Here is a 16987-nt window from a genome sequence, read left to right as displayed (position 1 = left end):
TATACTTTGCAGAAGTTTCTGTTGTAGACCTTCTACCCTCAGTAGTGTTTGGGCATTTGTAGTATATGTGATGGGCATTTGTAGTAATTTATCTAGTTGCGTGTTTGTGGAACAAGACTAGCATTTTTAGTGTAATTCCATAGTAATGGTTTGTCTCCAGTTTTATAAATGTAGTAATTTTAATAAACACCAGTCATGCCAGAGTTTTGGGGGATTTCTTTTATTTTTTGTTTGCCAGTTTTCAGCTGTTATGTGCCACATGCTTATATCTGTCTTTTGGTGGGTACAAAATTGGAGGCCATTATAGGCTGATTGAAAATAGGCCCTAAGAGTCTGAGAGTCTGTCAGCTGCTGAATCCTATTGGGTTAAGTAGTCCTTTCCCCTAACAGTGCAGCAATATTCGCTGCAATGTATTTAACAAGTTTCTGTATTTCTCTTGAGTTTCAATTGTGGAAGCTTTTGAGTTCATAAGAGACACCCAACTGAGTAGAAGAATTTGTCTGTAGTTTATACACGAACTTCCAAAAATATACTTTAGAATGGTTCCTCTTCTCAAGAAACTTGCCCTAATTAAATAAATCTCCATACATTAACTTAGCTGGACGTGGGTAAAAGTTTCTTTGGTATGTTGTTGTAATGCTTGTACAGTTAAGTCAGAAATATTCAAAGTTTGTCATAATATTAAAATGTTTAAAAGTTTTTGTGATGAGGCAGAATTTCTGAGAGTTTTTCTTTTGATTTTTTTTTTCTTGCGTGCTTTGTCTAGGAGCATTATTTTTTTCCCATTCCTATTATCCTGGTCATTATTTTCCTTTAGTTTCTTCTTTTGTCCAGTGTTTGCCCCGCATTTGCCAGGTAGCATCTCATTTTAAGCCTGGTCGATTGGCATCTGATCTCTAATTGTTGCACGGCAAAATGGTGGAGTGGGGTCACCTGCCCTCCATCAGACTACTGGAATCTCTGGACAACTTTTCAATACTTGTTTGTTTTACGGAACTGGGAAGTGGGTGCAATATTCCATATTTGATCTTGGATGCTACATTTATGTGAATTGTAGTGTAAGTTATCAAAAAAAAATATTTTCCAGTGCAGCAGTGTTGGTGGATGTATAGATTGGCAATGCTTCACATATAGCCTTAAAAAAAAAAAAAGTACAGCTGCGTTTTATGTTCACTTTTATTGCTAAGCTTTACATGTATTAATCTGCAGAATCTTGTGGCGGGAGCAGGGAGAGGGTTCAGCAGATTTCAGTCATCCCCGTGGTTATACAAAAATCCACTCTCAGCATGTGGAATAAAGCATATACAAAATTTCCATAAAGTGTGAAAAATTTCCGGCAGTTTTCCAGTGTTACTGACTTTAAGCAGCCCTTTTAACATACAGGCTTTGTACTGACTTATCAGTCAGAAAGTGTTTATGATTTGGTTTTACTGTCTCAGCAGGTGATGTGATAATCCTAATCAAAGGCTTTGAAAACAGGATTTCTTTATGGGGTGAGATATGAGTAATGATAAAGATATTTCAAAAAGCAAATGCCAAGACTCTTAAAGTGTTAACAGAAAGAAAATGTATGTTGATGGGAACGATATTAAAGTGTTCACATCTATACTAACTAACTGGCATTTTGTCATCTGTTTTGTTTTTTCTCTAGCTTTCTTTCTTGCCACTAAATCTGTTCCCATCCCGCAGCATTGCTGCTATTTAGGCCCTTCCACATTCAGAGCAGAACTGTGCTAGGAGCCACATTGCTGCTAGCATGTTTCTGCATGTTATCATTTTAATTTTTGACCCATTCAGTCAACCTGAGTTGTTAAAAATATTGGGCTCTATTCTAGACAGAGTTGTGCTTTGCAACTCTTTTTCTTACAGTTCACACACACATTTAAAAATGCATAAGTTAGCACTGTAGCATGTTCTCACCTGTATTTTGTGCTGCTCCTCATGTGCATGGGGAAGGATGACAAATTCAGAAGGAAGTAAATCAGGGTGAAAAAAGAGCTGGCTGTCCCTGACTTACCTAGTTATACCAAGTTTGAAACATAACATTTACAAATAGAGTATTTTAAGTCATGCAGAACTTTAAATTGTTCTTGTATTTTTCTAACATGGACTTAACATTTTTGGAACAATGTCTCTTCTATTTTGGACATGGTCTTTCCATATGTGTAAACTGCATTTATATCTAGAATATACAACAAGTGAGATGGCTGCAGGTGCCTGGAGATTGATGTAATTCAGCGTTTCCTCCAAAACCAGGCAGGCAAACATAACTGCAAAATTATTGTTAATGTGCAACTGTATTCTGGACATAAGCAGTCCTCTTCTGCCCATTCTGTTGTTACTCAAAGAAAAAATACCTTGCATTGAGAACTGAGTGTAGTGGTTATGGTGTAGTCCAGAGTGGATGTGGACTGAAATGCAAATTCTTGCCCTTTGGCCATAGTCATTATTGCTCTTGGAGGTTCCTTTTAAGATGAAGTAGCTCCTCCCTTGTTTTTTCGGGGAGCCAGGATTTTTCGGCAGCCATTCTCTGTTGTGTGCTTCAGCAGCAACACATGTGTAGAATATTTTTCTAGAGGTGTGTATCTACCCACAACCAGTTGCAATGTGATACGTTGATTTTAGACTTCGAGGGAATTTTTGATCTTCAGTGACCAGTGATTTTTGTTAAACATTATCCCTGGTTCTTGGTGTAGAGAAGTGTGTTCTGTACTTGTATATGATCAGAGCACTGTCTGAGAGAGAAGAATTAACTATGAGATCCACGTATTGAATTATGGCACACTCTGCATCCCATTGAAGCCTTATTATTTTAGTTGGGTATCCCTTTGAGACAGCAGCACCTTGGCAAAGCTGGTAATGCTTATTGATCTTCTGCAGCTCCAATTTTAGGAAAAGATGGAGATGGATTTCTCCCCTCCTGGCATATACGTGCCTTCTTCCATCTCTCTAAAAATCACAATCAGCAGAGGATTTAATTTACTGCAGCTTTTGGTTATTAGCAAAGTCCACATCAGCATAAATACTATAGATTGTTTTGAAGCTGTTGTCCTCGTCTGAGCTACAAAATGTTGCCAGTCCTTTACATTAGGGATAAATAGAGAGGGTGCTACTTTTTTGCTAAACACTGTTGAAGTTTATCCGACAGATTGAGTTGCAGGCTTTTAGGGACAGCTCCTCAGTTAATGTAAATCAGTGGAACTGCATTGATTTACATCAGTTGAGGATCTGGCCCAAAGTCAGTAATGTAGGATTTCTTGTACCTATGTGGTTAGATATCAAACACTATGCAGATAGTGCAATGGTGGGCAAGCAGTCGGCAATAGGGTGGGTGTGCCTATAGAATGCTGGCTGAGTGGCAGGAGAGAGAATGGAAACACAATTGGTATCAACACAATGTTGCACTGAAAATGAAAATGCGCAAATTGTGGCCGTTTCCCTTTTGACCTTTGTCATTGTAGGCAGTGTAGCTGTTCTCCCTCTGTTTCTTTCATTCAGTTTTCTTTTGCATCCTTCTTCTGCAATTCTTTTTATGCATATACATATATATTTAGTTCTACCTTTCATTTATTCTTTAGTCATTGTTTCCATTTCACTTTCCCTGTGTTTCATTCCTGTATCTTTCTTGTTTAGACCAAGTGGAGGATTCAGCTGGCAGTAGCAGCCATGTAGGACCCTTCAGGAACCTGATGGTAAGTGCACCTGTGTACTTATACTCAGGCTTCCACCAGGTTCAATACTGTATTTTTCCCCTCTGTGGTCTTCTGCTGGCCTTGAAGTCTTAAAGTACAAGAAAATTAAGGGGCAACAATTCATTAGCTAATCATTGGTATCAGTTCTTATCAGTGTTGTGGTTATTGCTTTTGCTTGGAAATGTGTTGGATAAAACATGCAGGTTTTTGAGAGTTGTCTGTCTTGAATACTTTTTTATAAGCAGACCAGAATCTGAAAAAAGGCAAGATGTGGCTAACTGCTGTATGTTTAAAAAAACAAACAAACAAACCCCAACCTGTTGAAAAGCAATAGATACTTCCGTTACTCCTTGCAGATTGATCTGACTAATCTAAAATTATATATACATGCAAGTCAGCTTGTTGGCTATTCTGAGTAAAGGCAAGTAGGTGCCAGATGAATCTTCTCTTCAAATTACTTGTTTAAAGGCCATGAACTTAAAAATGTTCTAAGTATATCAACTAGGGTTTTTTGGGTTTTTTTTAAAGCAGGAGGCTGTCTAGAGGGGGCTTGGAAATTAACTTCTTTTCATCTTGGTATTGAGAGAGGAATTTTTAGTAGCCCATAAGCAACTAGGTGACACATTAATTTTAGCTGTAGGTAAATAACTTCAGTTATGAAGACTGTTCTTCTTTTGTTTTTCAGGTCATAGTGGGGATGATATTTTTGGTAGTGTATTGTACAAATGGATGAAACTTGGGAAAGTTTGCATTCTCTATCGTTTTAAAAAAAATACAAAAGCAAAGCCGTTGTGATTGTTTTCTACATCATTTACGTAGCCTCTTAATTATCACAATGTATGTCTCAGCTTATCAGAAGTGAAGAGTTAGTTGTGTTTCCATTTCAAAGGTTTTATAGCAGTCACATTAGAGGTGGCACTATAGGTTTAAAAGTGCCAGTGACCTGTTCCACTCTGTTCTAGAAATAGTTTTAATCTACGGTAGCTTCAGCTGCCACAGCATGTAGGGCAGGCAAAATATAGTCCTCAGCCACCACCATATTTGATGCAAAGGTGAGGCTCCTAGAGATTTCAGATCCTGAACACGTTCCTTTGTTCGAGTGGAATGCTTCCCTCTGTGTATGGAAGAGGAGACTGTGGTCAGACTACTTCAGAACACTAGAGGTCTTGGCATATGGACCAGGAGACCCAATTTTCCTCTTCTCCCCAACTCCCGCTTCACCAGAAGGTGAGAGGAGGAGCTGTGGAATTTTGTCTGTGCTCTCAAAATTCTGTTGTTGGGTTTCAACCCATACGTTGTTTCAAAGCTCATTAGAGGCAGTGTCCAAAGGATACATAATGGCACTTGGTGTGTACAATTGTTTCTAGACTCTGTTGAAGTGAACGTTTGAGCCATTTTTATGTTTTACTTTTGGTCCCAGAGGTGCAGTTGCATCAATTACACTTGCTGTAAGCTTCAGCAGGGATGACAGGTGTGTTAGCACCAATATTTGGATGTGTACAACTTGTCACGGAGTCCCCGGGCAATGCTCTGGAACTGCTCCCTACGAAGCCAGGCAGCACTCTGGTGAAGTCTCCTTTCTATGAGCAGACTGTCTGCAGGGCAAACAGCTCACACAGCTTTCACCTTCCTGGGTCTGACCTCTGAGCATTCAGCATCTTCTGCCCCTCCGTGTACTTCCCACAGGGAGTCTGCCCCGGTGGGGTCCTGGGGAAGCCAGAGGGTCCTGCGCCCCAATTCCACAGTCAGACGCGACTCTCAGCCAGCCAGTAAAACAGAGGTTAATTAGATGACAGGAACACGGTCTAAACCAGAGCTTGTAGGTACAGAGAACAGGACTCCTAAGCCGGGTCCATTTTGGGGGGCAGTGAGCCAGACAACCACGTCTGCACTTCAGTCCTCGTCCCCAGCCAGCCCCAAACTGGCTTACCCTCCAGCCCCTCCTCCTCTGGGCTTTGTCCCTTTCCCCGGCCAGGAGGTCACCTTATCTCTTTGTCTTCAACCCTTTAGCTCTCACCTTGCAGGGGGGAAGGGCCAGGCCATCAGTTGCCATGAAACAGGGTGTTGGCCATTCTCTGTGTCCAGACCCCTGCACACACCTGCCCTCTAGGGCTCTGCAATGATCATACACCCTTATCCCACCACCTAGATACTTAAGAACTGCATAGGGGAAACTGAGGCACCCCTACAATATTCAGAGAAAACATTAAGAACGGTCCCACTTCATCACACAGCTCTGAAGCCCTTTGTGCACAGATAGGGAATTGCATTAAAGATCATGGCTGTGGCTCCTCTTCTTTCAAAGGTTATCAGAGGTTCTGACTAATGGCATATAATATTGAATTGCGGAGCTTGGCAGGTAAAGATGCACAGAGAAACTCATGGTCAGTCGGAGCATCAGAAAGCATGCTGAAACTTCTCGTTAGTCTCCAGCTGCATTTTCCCAGCACTTGATAATGATGCCCTATCACACAATTCCAGGTAGGTATGATAGTCAGGAAGTTCTTAGAGACAAAACATTATAGTATTTGGGGATAAGATGAGGCACAAAGCTGCTCAGTTGAGAGAAGGCATTGCATATAGTAATGTATGATCCAGAGATGGCAAAAAAAAAAAAAAAAAAAATTGTAATGTATAGTAATTTCTTGATCTGAAAAAAATCTGTTAAGTAAAAAAAAAATATAAAAACAAGAAAATAACGAAAAATGGAAAGAAACACACTGATAAAGCTATATGAAGAACGCTGGACAATTAATTAAACCTAAGTTCATCAAAGAAGAGGGAGAAAATACAAAATTAGTTCATACATCAATGGTGTCCAAATAAAACTTTAAACATTAAAGATCTTTAAACATTTCTGTAGGAAGGTTAGAAAGTTTCAGTAGGAATAGAGAGGAAAAACTTTCAGCAAAAGACGTGCAAAATACTTCTAAGAGTAAAGGAATAATCTCAGATTTAAGTTCAAAATGGTTCATATGAGGCAAGTCCAATGGCTTCTTGGGTAGGAGAGTGTGCCTCTAAGTGAGAGACATGGATTCCAGAATACATTTCACATCTCTGGTCGGAAGGTCCTGCATTAGAAAGTTTTGTGTCTGAGAGGCATAAGAACATAAGTGATCTCTCTCCTGCCATCTATCTCCACCCTCTGACACAAACAGGCTAGGACAGGGGTGAAAGTAAGTCTAGGGACTTACTGGTATGGGGCTGGCTCTGGCCCCCGGAAGGGGTGAGGCTGGAGGAGGTCAGAGCCAGCCCCAGCCCACCCTGTATTGGCAAGTGCCTCCTTCCCCCTCCCCGGGGTAACAGCAGCAGCCGGGGGATCTGGCGGCAGTTTAAAGGGCCCTGGGCGGTAGCGGCGGCTGGAGCCCTGGGCCCTTTAAATCGTCTCTGGAGCCCTGGGGAAGCGGCGGTGGGGCTCCGGGGACGATTTAAAGGGCCCAGGGCTCGGCCGCCGCTACCGCCCAGGGCCCTTTAAACCGCCGCCAAGCCCCATGGCCGCTACCCCAGGGCTCCAGCAGCGGGGCTCTGGCAGCAGTTTAAAGGGCCAGGGGCTCCAGCTGCTGCTGGGAGCTGCAGGCTCTTTAAATTGCGCCTGGGGAAGCCGATCCATCTCGGTGTGGCACACTGGCTCTTGCTGGTACGCCGTACCGGGGCGTGTACCGGCTTACTTTCACCTCTGGGCTGGGGACACCATTCCTTACCCATCCTAATAGTCATTAATGGACTTAACCTCCATGAATTTATCCAGTTCTCGTTTAAACCCTGTTATAGTATAGTTTAAACCCTGTGATAGCCTGGCAGAGGATGTATTACTTCTCTTGTAGCGGTACCATTCTAGCAGTTGGCCAGGCAGAGGTGTACATTTTGAAAGAGATGTCTGTTTTTATGGCTTGTACACAGTTGAAAGTTAATTCAGATTAAGGTAGAGTGTGCATTTAAAGTACCGTAGCTAGTCCTGAATAACTCCATATGTTGACCATCTTATTTTGGAATAAGAGTTCTTTGTTCCTGTTTCACTTAATCCACTTTTGAATAACTGAATAACTCCATGTGTAGACAAGCCATTAGCTGCAAGGGAAATATGTAGCATACATCAATGTATCAGAAGTATGAGATTTTTCAAGGATGGAAAGTTTACCCAGAATGAAGATGAAAATAAACACTTTTCCACCCTACATACACCTGTGAGAGCCTATCCCTTACCCTTTGAATATCATAGAATTGGATGAAGAGAGACCATATATAGGAGCAGGAGGAAAACTCTGGAGAGTATACCCTCAAAGCCAATTTTGTAAATGAAGTTTCTGTGCATCTTTCAAATCATTGGCTAAGTCTTCTGATAATTCCATATTTGGGCCTTCTCCCCCCCCCAAGGCCTCCCTTTGCAGATAGTGTACACACAAATGGAGAGCAACATATTGGCTATAGTTACAAAGTTATATTTGACCTACATTTTTTTTCTTGCTACAGCTTCTTGGATGGAGAATTTTTCTGTATTCTTTTCTGTCTCACATTAGCTATTTCTCGGGAAGAGAACTGTCTGTCCTTTCATCTGTAGTAAGCATGTCTGGTTCTTAAGCTTTCATGATAGGTCTTATTTTCTAAACCATTCCCTTTTTTTCCTATTCTCTTAACTTTGTCAAGTGTATCAGAATGTGCTGCCCAAAGGTTACATGCAGCATTCCCAAGTGAGGCCTAACCAAAGTCTGATAGAGCAAACTAGCTACCTGACTTGCTTTCTTGTAGTGTTCCTTTAGTATTTTCTGGTTTTGTGTCAGCATTGCATTATTCATGTATATTATGTTCATCATCCCTATTTTTCTGAAATTCTGCTCACTAACAACTATTACCCAATTTTATATTTGATTACTCTTTTTATGTAAACCACTTTATAGTTACCTTTATTGAATTTCATCTTTCTCCAGTTTGTAAAAATCATACTGTGTTTTAATATTTTCTTTTGGAATATTTGATTCCTCTGCTTTTTGTATCACCCTCTTCCAAGTCATGGCTGAAAAGAGATGTAGAATTATTTTGAAAACCTATCCGATGAAGTGAGCTGTAGCTCACGAAAGCTTATGCTCAAATAAATTTGTTAGTCTCTAAGGTGCCACAAGTACTCCTTTTCTTTTTTGCGAATACAGACTAACACGGCTACTACTCTGAAAACAGAAGTACATGGAACCCATGTTGAATACCAGTTGACAGCACTTCCCAAATTGACACTAAGCATTAATGAGTGCAGTGGCATTGTAACCATGTTGGTCCCATGATATTAGAGAGACAAGGTGGGTGAGGCAATACCTTTTATTGGACCAACTTCTGTTGGTGAGAGAGAAACCTGAAGAAGAGCTTTGTGTGAGCTCGAAAGTTTCTCTTTCACCAACAGAAGTTGGTCCAATAAAAGATATTACCTCACCCACCTTGTCTCATAAAATTGTCTAAGATACCATTAATGTGTAATATCATCCTTATAGAAGTCTTGTTTGTCTAATATACCTATGAAGATGTCAGATAACTGTCTGATGAGTTAGTTGAGTTACACTGCATTTCCTTTATCCTCTTTGTGCCATCAGTGAAAGAAAACTAGTTCAGCATGTTTTTGTTTCTGACAAACTCATCTTACCTTGTACTGATCATTTATTTTTCCTCTAGGCATTTGTAGGCTTACTGCTTTATCAGTTATAGTGATGAAACAGGTATCAAAATTCAATTTGCTAAACTGTTAATTTCTTGCAAGTCACCTTCTTTTCCTTTGTTCTATGCTTTGCCCTTGAGCAATCTTTTTGCATGCACTTAATGTATCCTTTGAATGTTGCTATCCTTTTAAAAAAATTGAGGATTTGCCATTTATGTTCCTCAGGAAAATGCAGTAATTATTCAAAAATGTGCAGTTTTTCTAAAGCTGGGTTTTGAATTTTGTCACTCAAATTTTTTTTTAAAAATTGCTGAGCAGCAATAGACAAATTTTTTGTATTATTTTTCAGGGAAGAAAAAGGAGTGTAAAAACAAGGGAAGGAAGGCAATAGATACAAAGCGGAGAAAGACTGATTTGGATTTTACTTCCACAGATATGAGGGAGTCTAAAGAAGGTAAGATTTTTTTCAGTTATCTCATATGAATTTCTTTAGGTATCGTATTGAATTAAAGGAGGATATATATAGCATTATATACTAAAACCAGCAGCACTATGAAAATGTTTAAACTGTGTGCCCAGCTGTCTTGTTGTGCTAAATAACTTGAAGTTACTAGTTGTACATTCAGAGAAGTATGTCATTTGTTCACACTTTATACAGTGCAGAAGAGTTAGCTTAGTACAGAATTTAAACATAAAATCCCAAACCCTCAGATGGAACATAATAAAGTAGTCCTTATTTAAAATTTGTCTTCTGAAACTTAGAAATAGGATCAAGATGTAGTACCAAATGACTTTGGGAATCATGGTATAATAATTTTATTATATAGCCACTGGCTGCCCTAGCCTTTTGCCCAGCCATTTGGATTGCTATACAACAGAATAAAACAAAGTGCAGTATAATGCAAACAGAATAAAATACCACCTCTAAAAATTCTCTCACAACAATTGATGCAGTCTATCTTAAAGGTGACCTGCAGAGCATATTTTTGAAAATTGGTTTCTGCCCTTTTTCACATTGTGATATGTATTTTAAAGGCCTGAAAGATCTTTTTAAGATTTTTTTTTTCCTGATTGTTTTTTTTGGTTTAGAAATATCAGGAATGTAAAGTCTGTCTTCCCTGGCTTTGTTGTTGGACCAGTGGGAGATATAATTGAAGGAGGTAAGGGCAGCATGTAACTATCGGCTTCATTCAAGATCTTTTCCTCCAACTACCCTCTGACCAACCCACTGAAAACTAGTAATCCTGGGAATCTGACACCTCCCCTCCCCCCGCCCACCTCAGCATTCCCAAGCTAGACATATAAAGGAGGCAGGAGAGGAATTTTTGCCTTAACTGCATAGCTGCTCTGCTGATGTACTCTGCTGGTGCACGTTATCAGCAGGATAGCTGCATTCCCTTCATCAGGAGGTATTGATGATGTCTGAAGGCAGGTAGATGAAACTGGCACACAAAGGTACCTTCAGAGCCAGTTTACAGCAGCAAATGATGCTCCTAGTGTATCTGATTCAGAAGAGGGTGGGATGTGCCTGTGGGGATTCTACAGCTACTCAGGAAACAGAATTTAGGGAATGGAAAATAACAAATTGGATTGAATAATGTGTTTTACAATGTGTTTTAAAAACACCAAACAAACCCAGACTGGTGTATTATAAACAAAATTTAAAGTAATTTTAGTTTTCAGCCAAATTCTAAAACTTGTTTGGCTGACGACTTAGATGTGTGTCCAGGCAGAGTTCAAATTTAAGGTCTTGTTTCCCCAAGTTTAAAAATGGTGACAAAAGTCAATTAATTTCATCTGATGTTTTTTGTTTTAATATCCAGAAATACACCGTGAAATGAAATGCTCTCTTTCTTGGAAGAGGCTTAGCTGGCCACAATGTTAGCAGTAATTCTCAGTTTCTCAGTGTATTCTACATGTTGGTCAAAAAAATGTAAACAGGAAAATATGAATACAGTTTTTTGTTCTAAACACTGCATCTTAACAATAGGAAACAGTAGCATTCTAGTACTCATAAATATTGAGCATATTGGCGGGGGGCACGGGACATGAAAGGGATTATAATATTGTGGACAATTTGCTAAATTCACTAATGCTTTTCTTTCTCTTCCTCCTTTTCTTTCTTTCTTAGACTATAAAGAGGAAGATGAAAAGCCATCTGTTTCTGCTGTGCTGTCACTGGAACAAACAGCTGTGATTCAGGAGATGGTAAATCAAGATGTTCTTCCAAAACTAATGATCCCAAGTCCTACCAGTGAGCCACGAACAATGCCTGAAGACAAACCAGGAGCAATAAGTTGTGGATCAGATGATTTGGAGGAGGAGGAGGAGGAGGAAGAAGAGGAGGAGGAGGAGGAGGAGGAAGAGGAAGATGAAGAGGAGGTGGAAGATGCTAATTTACCTGAAGAAAGTCCTGGAAAAGAGCCTACAGCTGTGTGTGAAGAAAAGCTAGACTCTATGGAGGAACAAAAAAGCATATCGGAAGAATCTCCAGAGAACTCCCCGAAGAAAACACCTGTTCTAAAAATTCCTCAAGCAAAAGATGTATCTAATGGTGACCTCCCGGAAACATTTATGTTTCCCTGTCAGCATTGTGAGAGGAAGTTTACAACAAAGCAAGGACTTGAACGCCACATGCATATTCATATATCTAGTGTCAATCATGCTTTCAAATGCCGATACTGTGGGAAAGCCTTTGGCACTCAAATTAACCGGCGAAGGCATGAACGGCGTCATGAAGCAGGGCCAAAAAGGAAACCATTCTTAACACTAACTTCGGCCCCGCAGTCTGATGATGTTGCTGATGGACAGACATTTGCAGATGATGGTCTTAAAGATGAAGTCAACGTTTGCAAACTTGTGCAAGACTTCACAGTCTTGGATTCTGAGAAGGTCTCCCAAGAAATGTCAAATTCTACCTTTGTTGAGGAGAACAAGGAACCCAAAGAATTGCATCCTTGCAAATATTGTAAAAAGGTTTTTGGAACTCATACTAACATGCGTAGGCACCAGCGTAGGGTTCATGAGCGTCATCTTATTCCCAAAGGTGTCAGGAGAAAAGGATTCATTCTTGAAGAACCGCAACTTCAAACCGAGCAGGCCCAACCAGCCCAGAACGTGTATATAGCAAGTACAGAATTAGAAGAGGATGGTGAAGCAGATGACATATATATTATGGATATTTCTAGCAATATCTCAGAAAATTTAAATTACTATATTGATGGTAAAATTCAGTCCAACAGTAGCACTAGCAATTGTGATGTGATTGAGATGGAATCCAATTCTGCAGACCTGTATGGAATAAATTGTTTACTTAGTCCAGTCACAGTGGAAATTTCTCAAAATTTAAAGTCTACACAAACACACACGACTGATCTTCCTAAGGAGCCTTCTAGCGGTGGAAGCAATGAATCCAAAAAGAGGAGAACTGCCAGCCCTCCTCTTTTACCTAAAATAAAAACTGAAATAGATCCAGAACCTGTAACTCCTTCGTGTTCATTAAATCTTCCTCTTAGCATTTCAACAGCTGAGAGCTTATCTTTTCATAAAGAAAAAAGTGTTTATTTGTCGTCCAAGTTAAAACAACTTCTTCAGACACAAGATAGTAATAAGATAACTCCATCAGCAGCAGCAACTGAAATCCCTAAATTAGGTCCTTCTGCTACATCTTCACCCATTTTGCCTTCAGTATCTAGTAGGTTTAAAAGGAGAACCAGCTCTCCTCCTAGTTCTCCACAGCACAGTCCAGCACTTCGAGACTTCAGCAAACAAGGTGATGGAAAAACCATGTGGAATGATACAGTTCTAGGTTCAAAGATGCCAAAATTAGAAAGTCACAGCAACTCACCTGCATGGAGCTTATGTGGGAGGGAGGAAAGACAGACTATGAGTCCTCTGTGCTTTGAAGACTATAAAATATCTAAGGAATGGACAACTCCTCCAACTTTTGGTAGTGTGTGCAACCAGCAGCCATTGGATTTATCTAGTGGTGTAAAACAAAGGTCTGATGTCAAAAGCAAGACTCAGGTTCCTTGGGAATTAGTGTTGGATCTAAGTGTGAATAAGAAGCCATATAGCGACACTGAAGTTAAGGAATACAAAGAAAATAATTCAGTGCAGCCAACGTGTAGTGGTATTAAAAAGAAGAAACCAACCACATGCATGTTACAAAAAGTTCTGCTGAATGAATATAACGGAACGGATGAAGCTACTGAAAGCACACCAGATTTGACTTTGAATAGAAGCCCAAGTCCATGTAAATCAGCAGTACCCCAGCCAGAAACTGATGTTGATCGTGGTCTGTCAGCACCTACTGTTGAGTCCCCTTCTCATAGTTCCTCTGCTTCCCCTTTGCCTCAAACATCTGCTGTATCCTCCTCATGTCAGTTGCCCCCTCTTCTAACGCCAACAAATCCTTCCTCCCCACCACCCTGTCCTCCTCTGTTAACACTTGCTATGCCACCCCCCCCACTCCTTCCTACTATTCCTTTACCACTTCCAGATGCCTCTGCCAGTGTCACTCCCACTCCTTTGTGCCCATCACCACTCTGTAACACTGCTACACAGTCCCCACTTCCAATCCTTTCACCTACAGTATCTCCTTCTCCATCCCCTGTTCCTTCTGTTGAACTTTTTACTACTGCTTCACCTGGTCCTCCAAACCTCTCCTCCTCCTCCTCCTCTTCCTCCTCCTCCTCGTCGTCGTCGTCCTCATCTTCCTCTTCTTTCTCCTCTTCTTCATCGTCGTCCTCCTGTTCCTCTTCCTCTTCCTCATCCTCATCTCCTTCTCCTCCTCCTCTTTCAGTAGTTTCTTCAGTTGTTTCCCCTGCTGATAATCTGGAAAGTACTCTCCCCATAATAGCTTTTAAACAGGAGGAAATGGAAAGTGAGCACCTGAAGCCAAGAGACGATCCAGAGACTTCAAGTGAAGCAGATGTAGTTCAGGAAACGTTCAATAAAAGCTTTGTGTGCAATGTCTGTGAATCGCCTTTTCTTTCTATTAAAGACCTAACTAAGCATTTATCTGTTCATGCTGAAGAATGGCCCTTCAAATGTGAATTCTGCGTACAGCTATTTAGAGAAAAAACTGACTTGTCAGAACATCGCTTTTTGCTTCATGGAGTAGGAAATATCTTTGTATGCTCAGTCTGTAAAAAGGAATTTGCCTTTTTGTGCAATTTGCAACAACATCAGCGAGATCTCCATCCAGACAAAGAATGCACACATCATGAGTTTGAAAGTGGGACTCTAAGACCCCAGAATTTTACAGATCCCAGTAAGGCAAATGTAGAACATATGCAAAGCCTACCAGAAGTTTCCTTAGAACCCTCAAAAGAAGAGGAGGAGGAGGAGGAGGATCTAAATGACTCCTCTGAAGAGCTTTATACTACCATAAAAATAATGGCTTCTGGAGTAAAGTCAAAAGATCCAGATGTTCGTTTGGGCCTCAATCAACACTATCCGAGCTTTAAACCACCTCCATTTCAGTATCACCACCGAAATCCTATGGGTATTGGAGCCACTGCTACAAATTTCACTACCCATAATATTCCACAGACCTTTACTACTGCCATTCGTTGTACAAAATGTGGGAAAAGCGTTGATAACATGCCTGAATTACACAAACACATCTTGGCATGTGCCTCTGCCAGTGACAAAAAGAGATACACGCCCAAAAAAAATCCAGTACCACTGAAGCAGACTGTGCAGCCTAAAAATGGCATGGTCATTATAGCTGGCACTGGAAAAAATGCCTTCAGACGAATGGGACAACCTAAAAGACTTAATTTCAATGTTGAGATTAGTAAAATGTCTTCTAATAAGCTAAAACTAAGTGCATTGAAGAAGAAAAATCAGCTTGTCCAGAAAGCCATCTTGCAAAAAAAGAAATCTGCACAGCAGAAGGCAGACTTGAAAAATAGTGTATCGGAGTCAGACTCTCACATCTGCCCCTACTGTAATAGAGAATTCACTTACATTGGAAGTTTGAACAAACATGCATCTTACAGCTGTCCCAAAAAACCCATCTCCCCTTCCTCTAAAAAAAATGCATCCAAAAAAAGTGGGAGCTTTTCATCATCCGCAAGTGGCGATAAAGGCAATAGCCAGCGCAGACGAACGGCAGATGCGGAGATCAAAATGCAGAGTATGCAGGCTCACTTGGGCAAGACGAGAGCACGAACCTCAGGACCTGTGCAGATTCAGCTGCCTACTGCATCCTTCAAATCAAAGCAAAACGTAAAATTTATACCTCCAATTAGATCCAAAAAGCCAAGTCCCTCTTCAGTGTTAAGGAACTCCAGCCCTGTAAGAGTGGCCAAAATGACTTACATCGAGGGGAAAAAAACTAAAGTGGTGGCCAAGAATAATTCTGGAATCTCAAGCAAAACATCCCGGAAACTGCATGTCAGAATACAAAGGAATAAAGCTGTTTTGCCAAGTAAGTCTGCCGTGGCAAACAAGAAAAAGGCAGATAGGTTCAGTGTAAAATCTAGAGAGAGGGTTGGAGGACCTATCACTCGGAGCTTACAGCAGGCAGCTAATGCAGACACAATAGAAAACAAGAGAGAAGAGAGCAGTACAAAACAAGAACTAAAAGACTTCAGGTAAGCTTTTACCTTCAAGTTTGACTAAAACAGCAACACGTTGCATATGGGCTTTCCAGTTCCCTGGTCTTTTTAGAATTTTTCTCAAATTTAAGGTACAGAAAGTTGAGCTTTACAGCAGGATCTGTTGCTCAGTCCTGCTGAGCTACATTGCACATACTTCATTATCTCAGTATTTTGTCAAATCACGTCATGAAATATCCACAGAGAGATGGAGCAAACCGAATTGGAAAGCCTGGCAAACATATTTAACAAAATTTGTATGTCATTGGATAACATGACCTTGCTACAGCATATAATGTGCAGTCAAACACAGTAATCATTGATTTAATACATAGTGGTTCTGTATATTCAGAATCATGACTGAATTCCTCAGCTATTTACCTAAATATTTTGGATCAGCTATTGTTTAAGTATTGCCTTCATAACAGAACAATACAAGAATATAATGAAAAAATAAATACAGAGATAACAATATAATTATTGGTCAAAATCTGTTAACTACTTGCCCCAGTATATAATTAAGGGCAAAATGCTCTACTCCACTTTTAGCTACCAATAAGAATGGAAAACCGTCTCATCAGGCCCAAAATTTGTCAGCAAGTTGAGCCTGAGCAGAAGCATTATCTCCCTTATCCTCCACAAAGCATAGCTGAAACCTCTCAGAAGATTTTTGGGGGAATGGCTAACTCGGGCTTCCCAACTCTACACAGCATTTTCTGCCAGCAAACCAGCGGAGAAATCCTGGGTGGAAATTCTTACGGCTTCCTGGTCCAAATCTCTCAGTCTCTCCAAAGGAGTTGTGATGTGGGTGTTGACAGGGATTCAAGGTCAATGTGTTGACTTAGGGACTCCCAGGCATATTGGGAACATAGGTCCTAGGCATATTGCACAAGGGTCTAGCCCTCTGTATAGGTGCTTCTGAGATAATTGGGAATTCCTGTGTGTCTAGGGATGTCCATAGTTTGGGAGATCTCCTATCCTTTAATGCTGTTGAGCCCCTTCCATCCTGGAATGGATAATGTGGTGGCATATTTACAACCTCAAGGCC

General features: G+C 40.6%; 1 protein-coding gene across 10 annotated transcripts in view; it reads left to right on the top strand.

The window, feature by feature from the left end:
* PRDM2 (PR/SET domain 2) overlaps window positions 1-16987 on the top strand; it is a 127741-nt gene that overhangs the window by 83672 nt on the left and 27082 nt on the right. For 9 of the 10 annotated variants that reach the window (XR_006276390.1, XR_006276389.1, XR_006276392.1 and 6 more), the window contains 2 exons: window positions 9681-9785; window positions 11463-15936. Coding sequence is in view for 1 of the 10 variants with exons in the window: in XM_043500041.1 (XP_043355976.1) it covers window positions 9681-9785; window positions 11463-15936 (4579 nt within the window). In the remaining 9 variants the exon portion in view is untranslated. Of the gene's footprint in view, window positions 1-3634; window positions 3694-9680; window positions 9786-11462; window positions 15937-16987 lie in introns of those variants that run through there. The other variant, XR_006276395.1, reaches the window with a different exon arrangement.

Source organism: Dermochelys coriacea, chromosome 18 (genome assembly GCF_009764565.3).
Source record: "Dermochelys coriacea isolate rDerCor1 chromosome 18, rDerCor1.pri.v4, whole genome shotgun sequence".
In the NCBI taxonomy this organism is placed as follows: domain Eukaryota; kingdom Metazoa; phylum Chordata; order Testudines; family Dermochelyidae; genus Dermochelys; species Dermochelys coriacea.
This window is presented reverse-complemented; position numbering and strand designations above follow the sequence as displayed.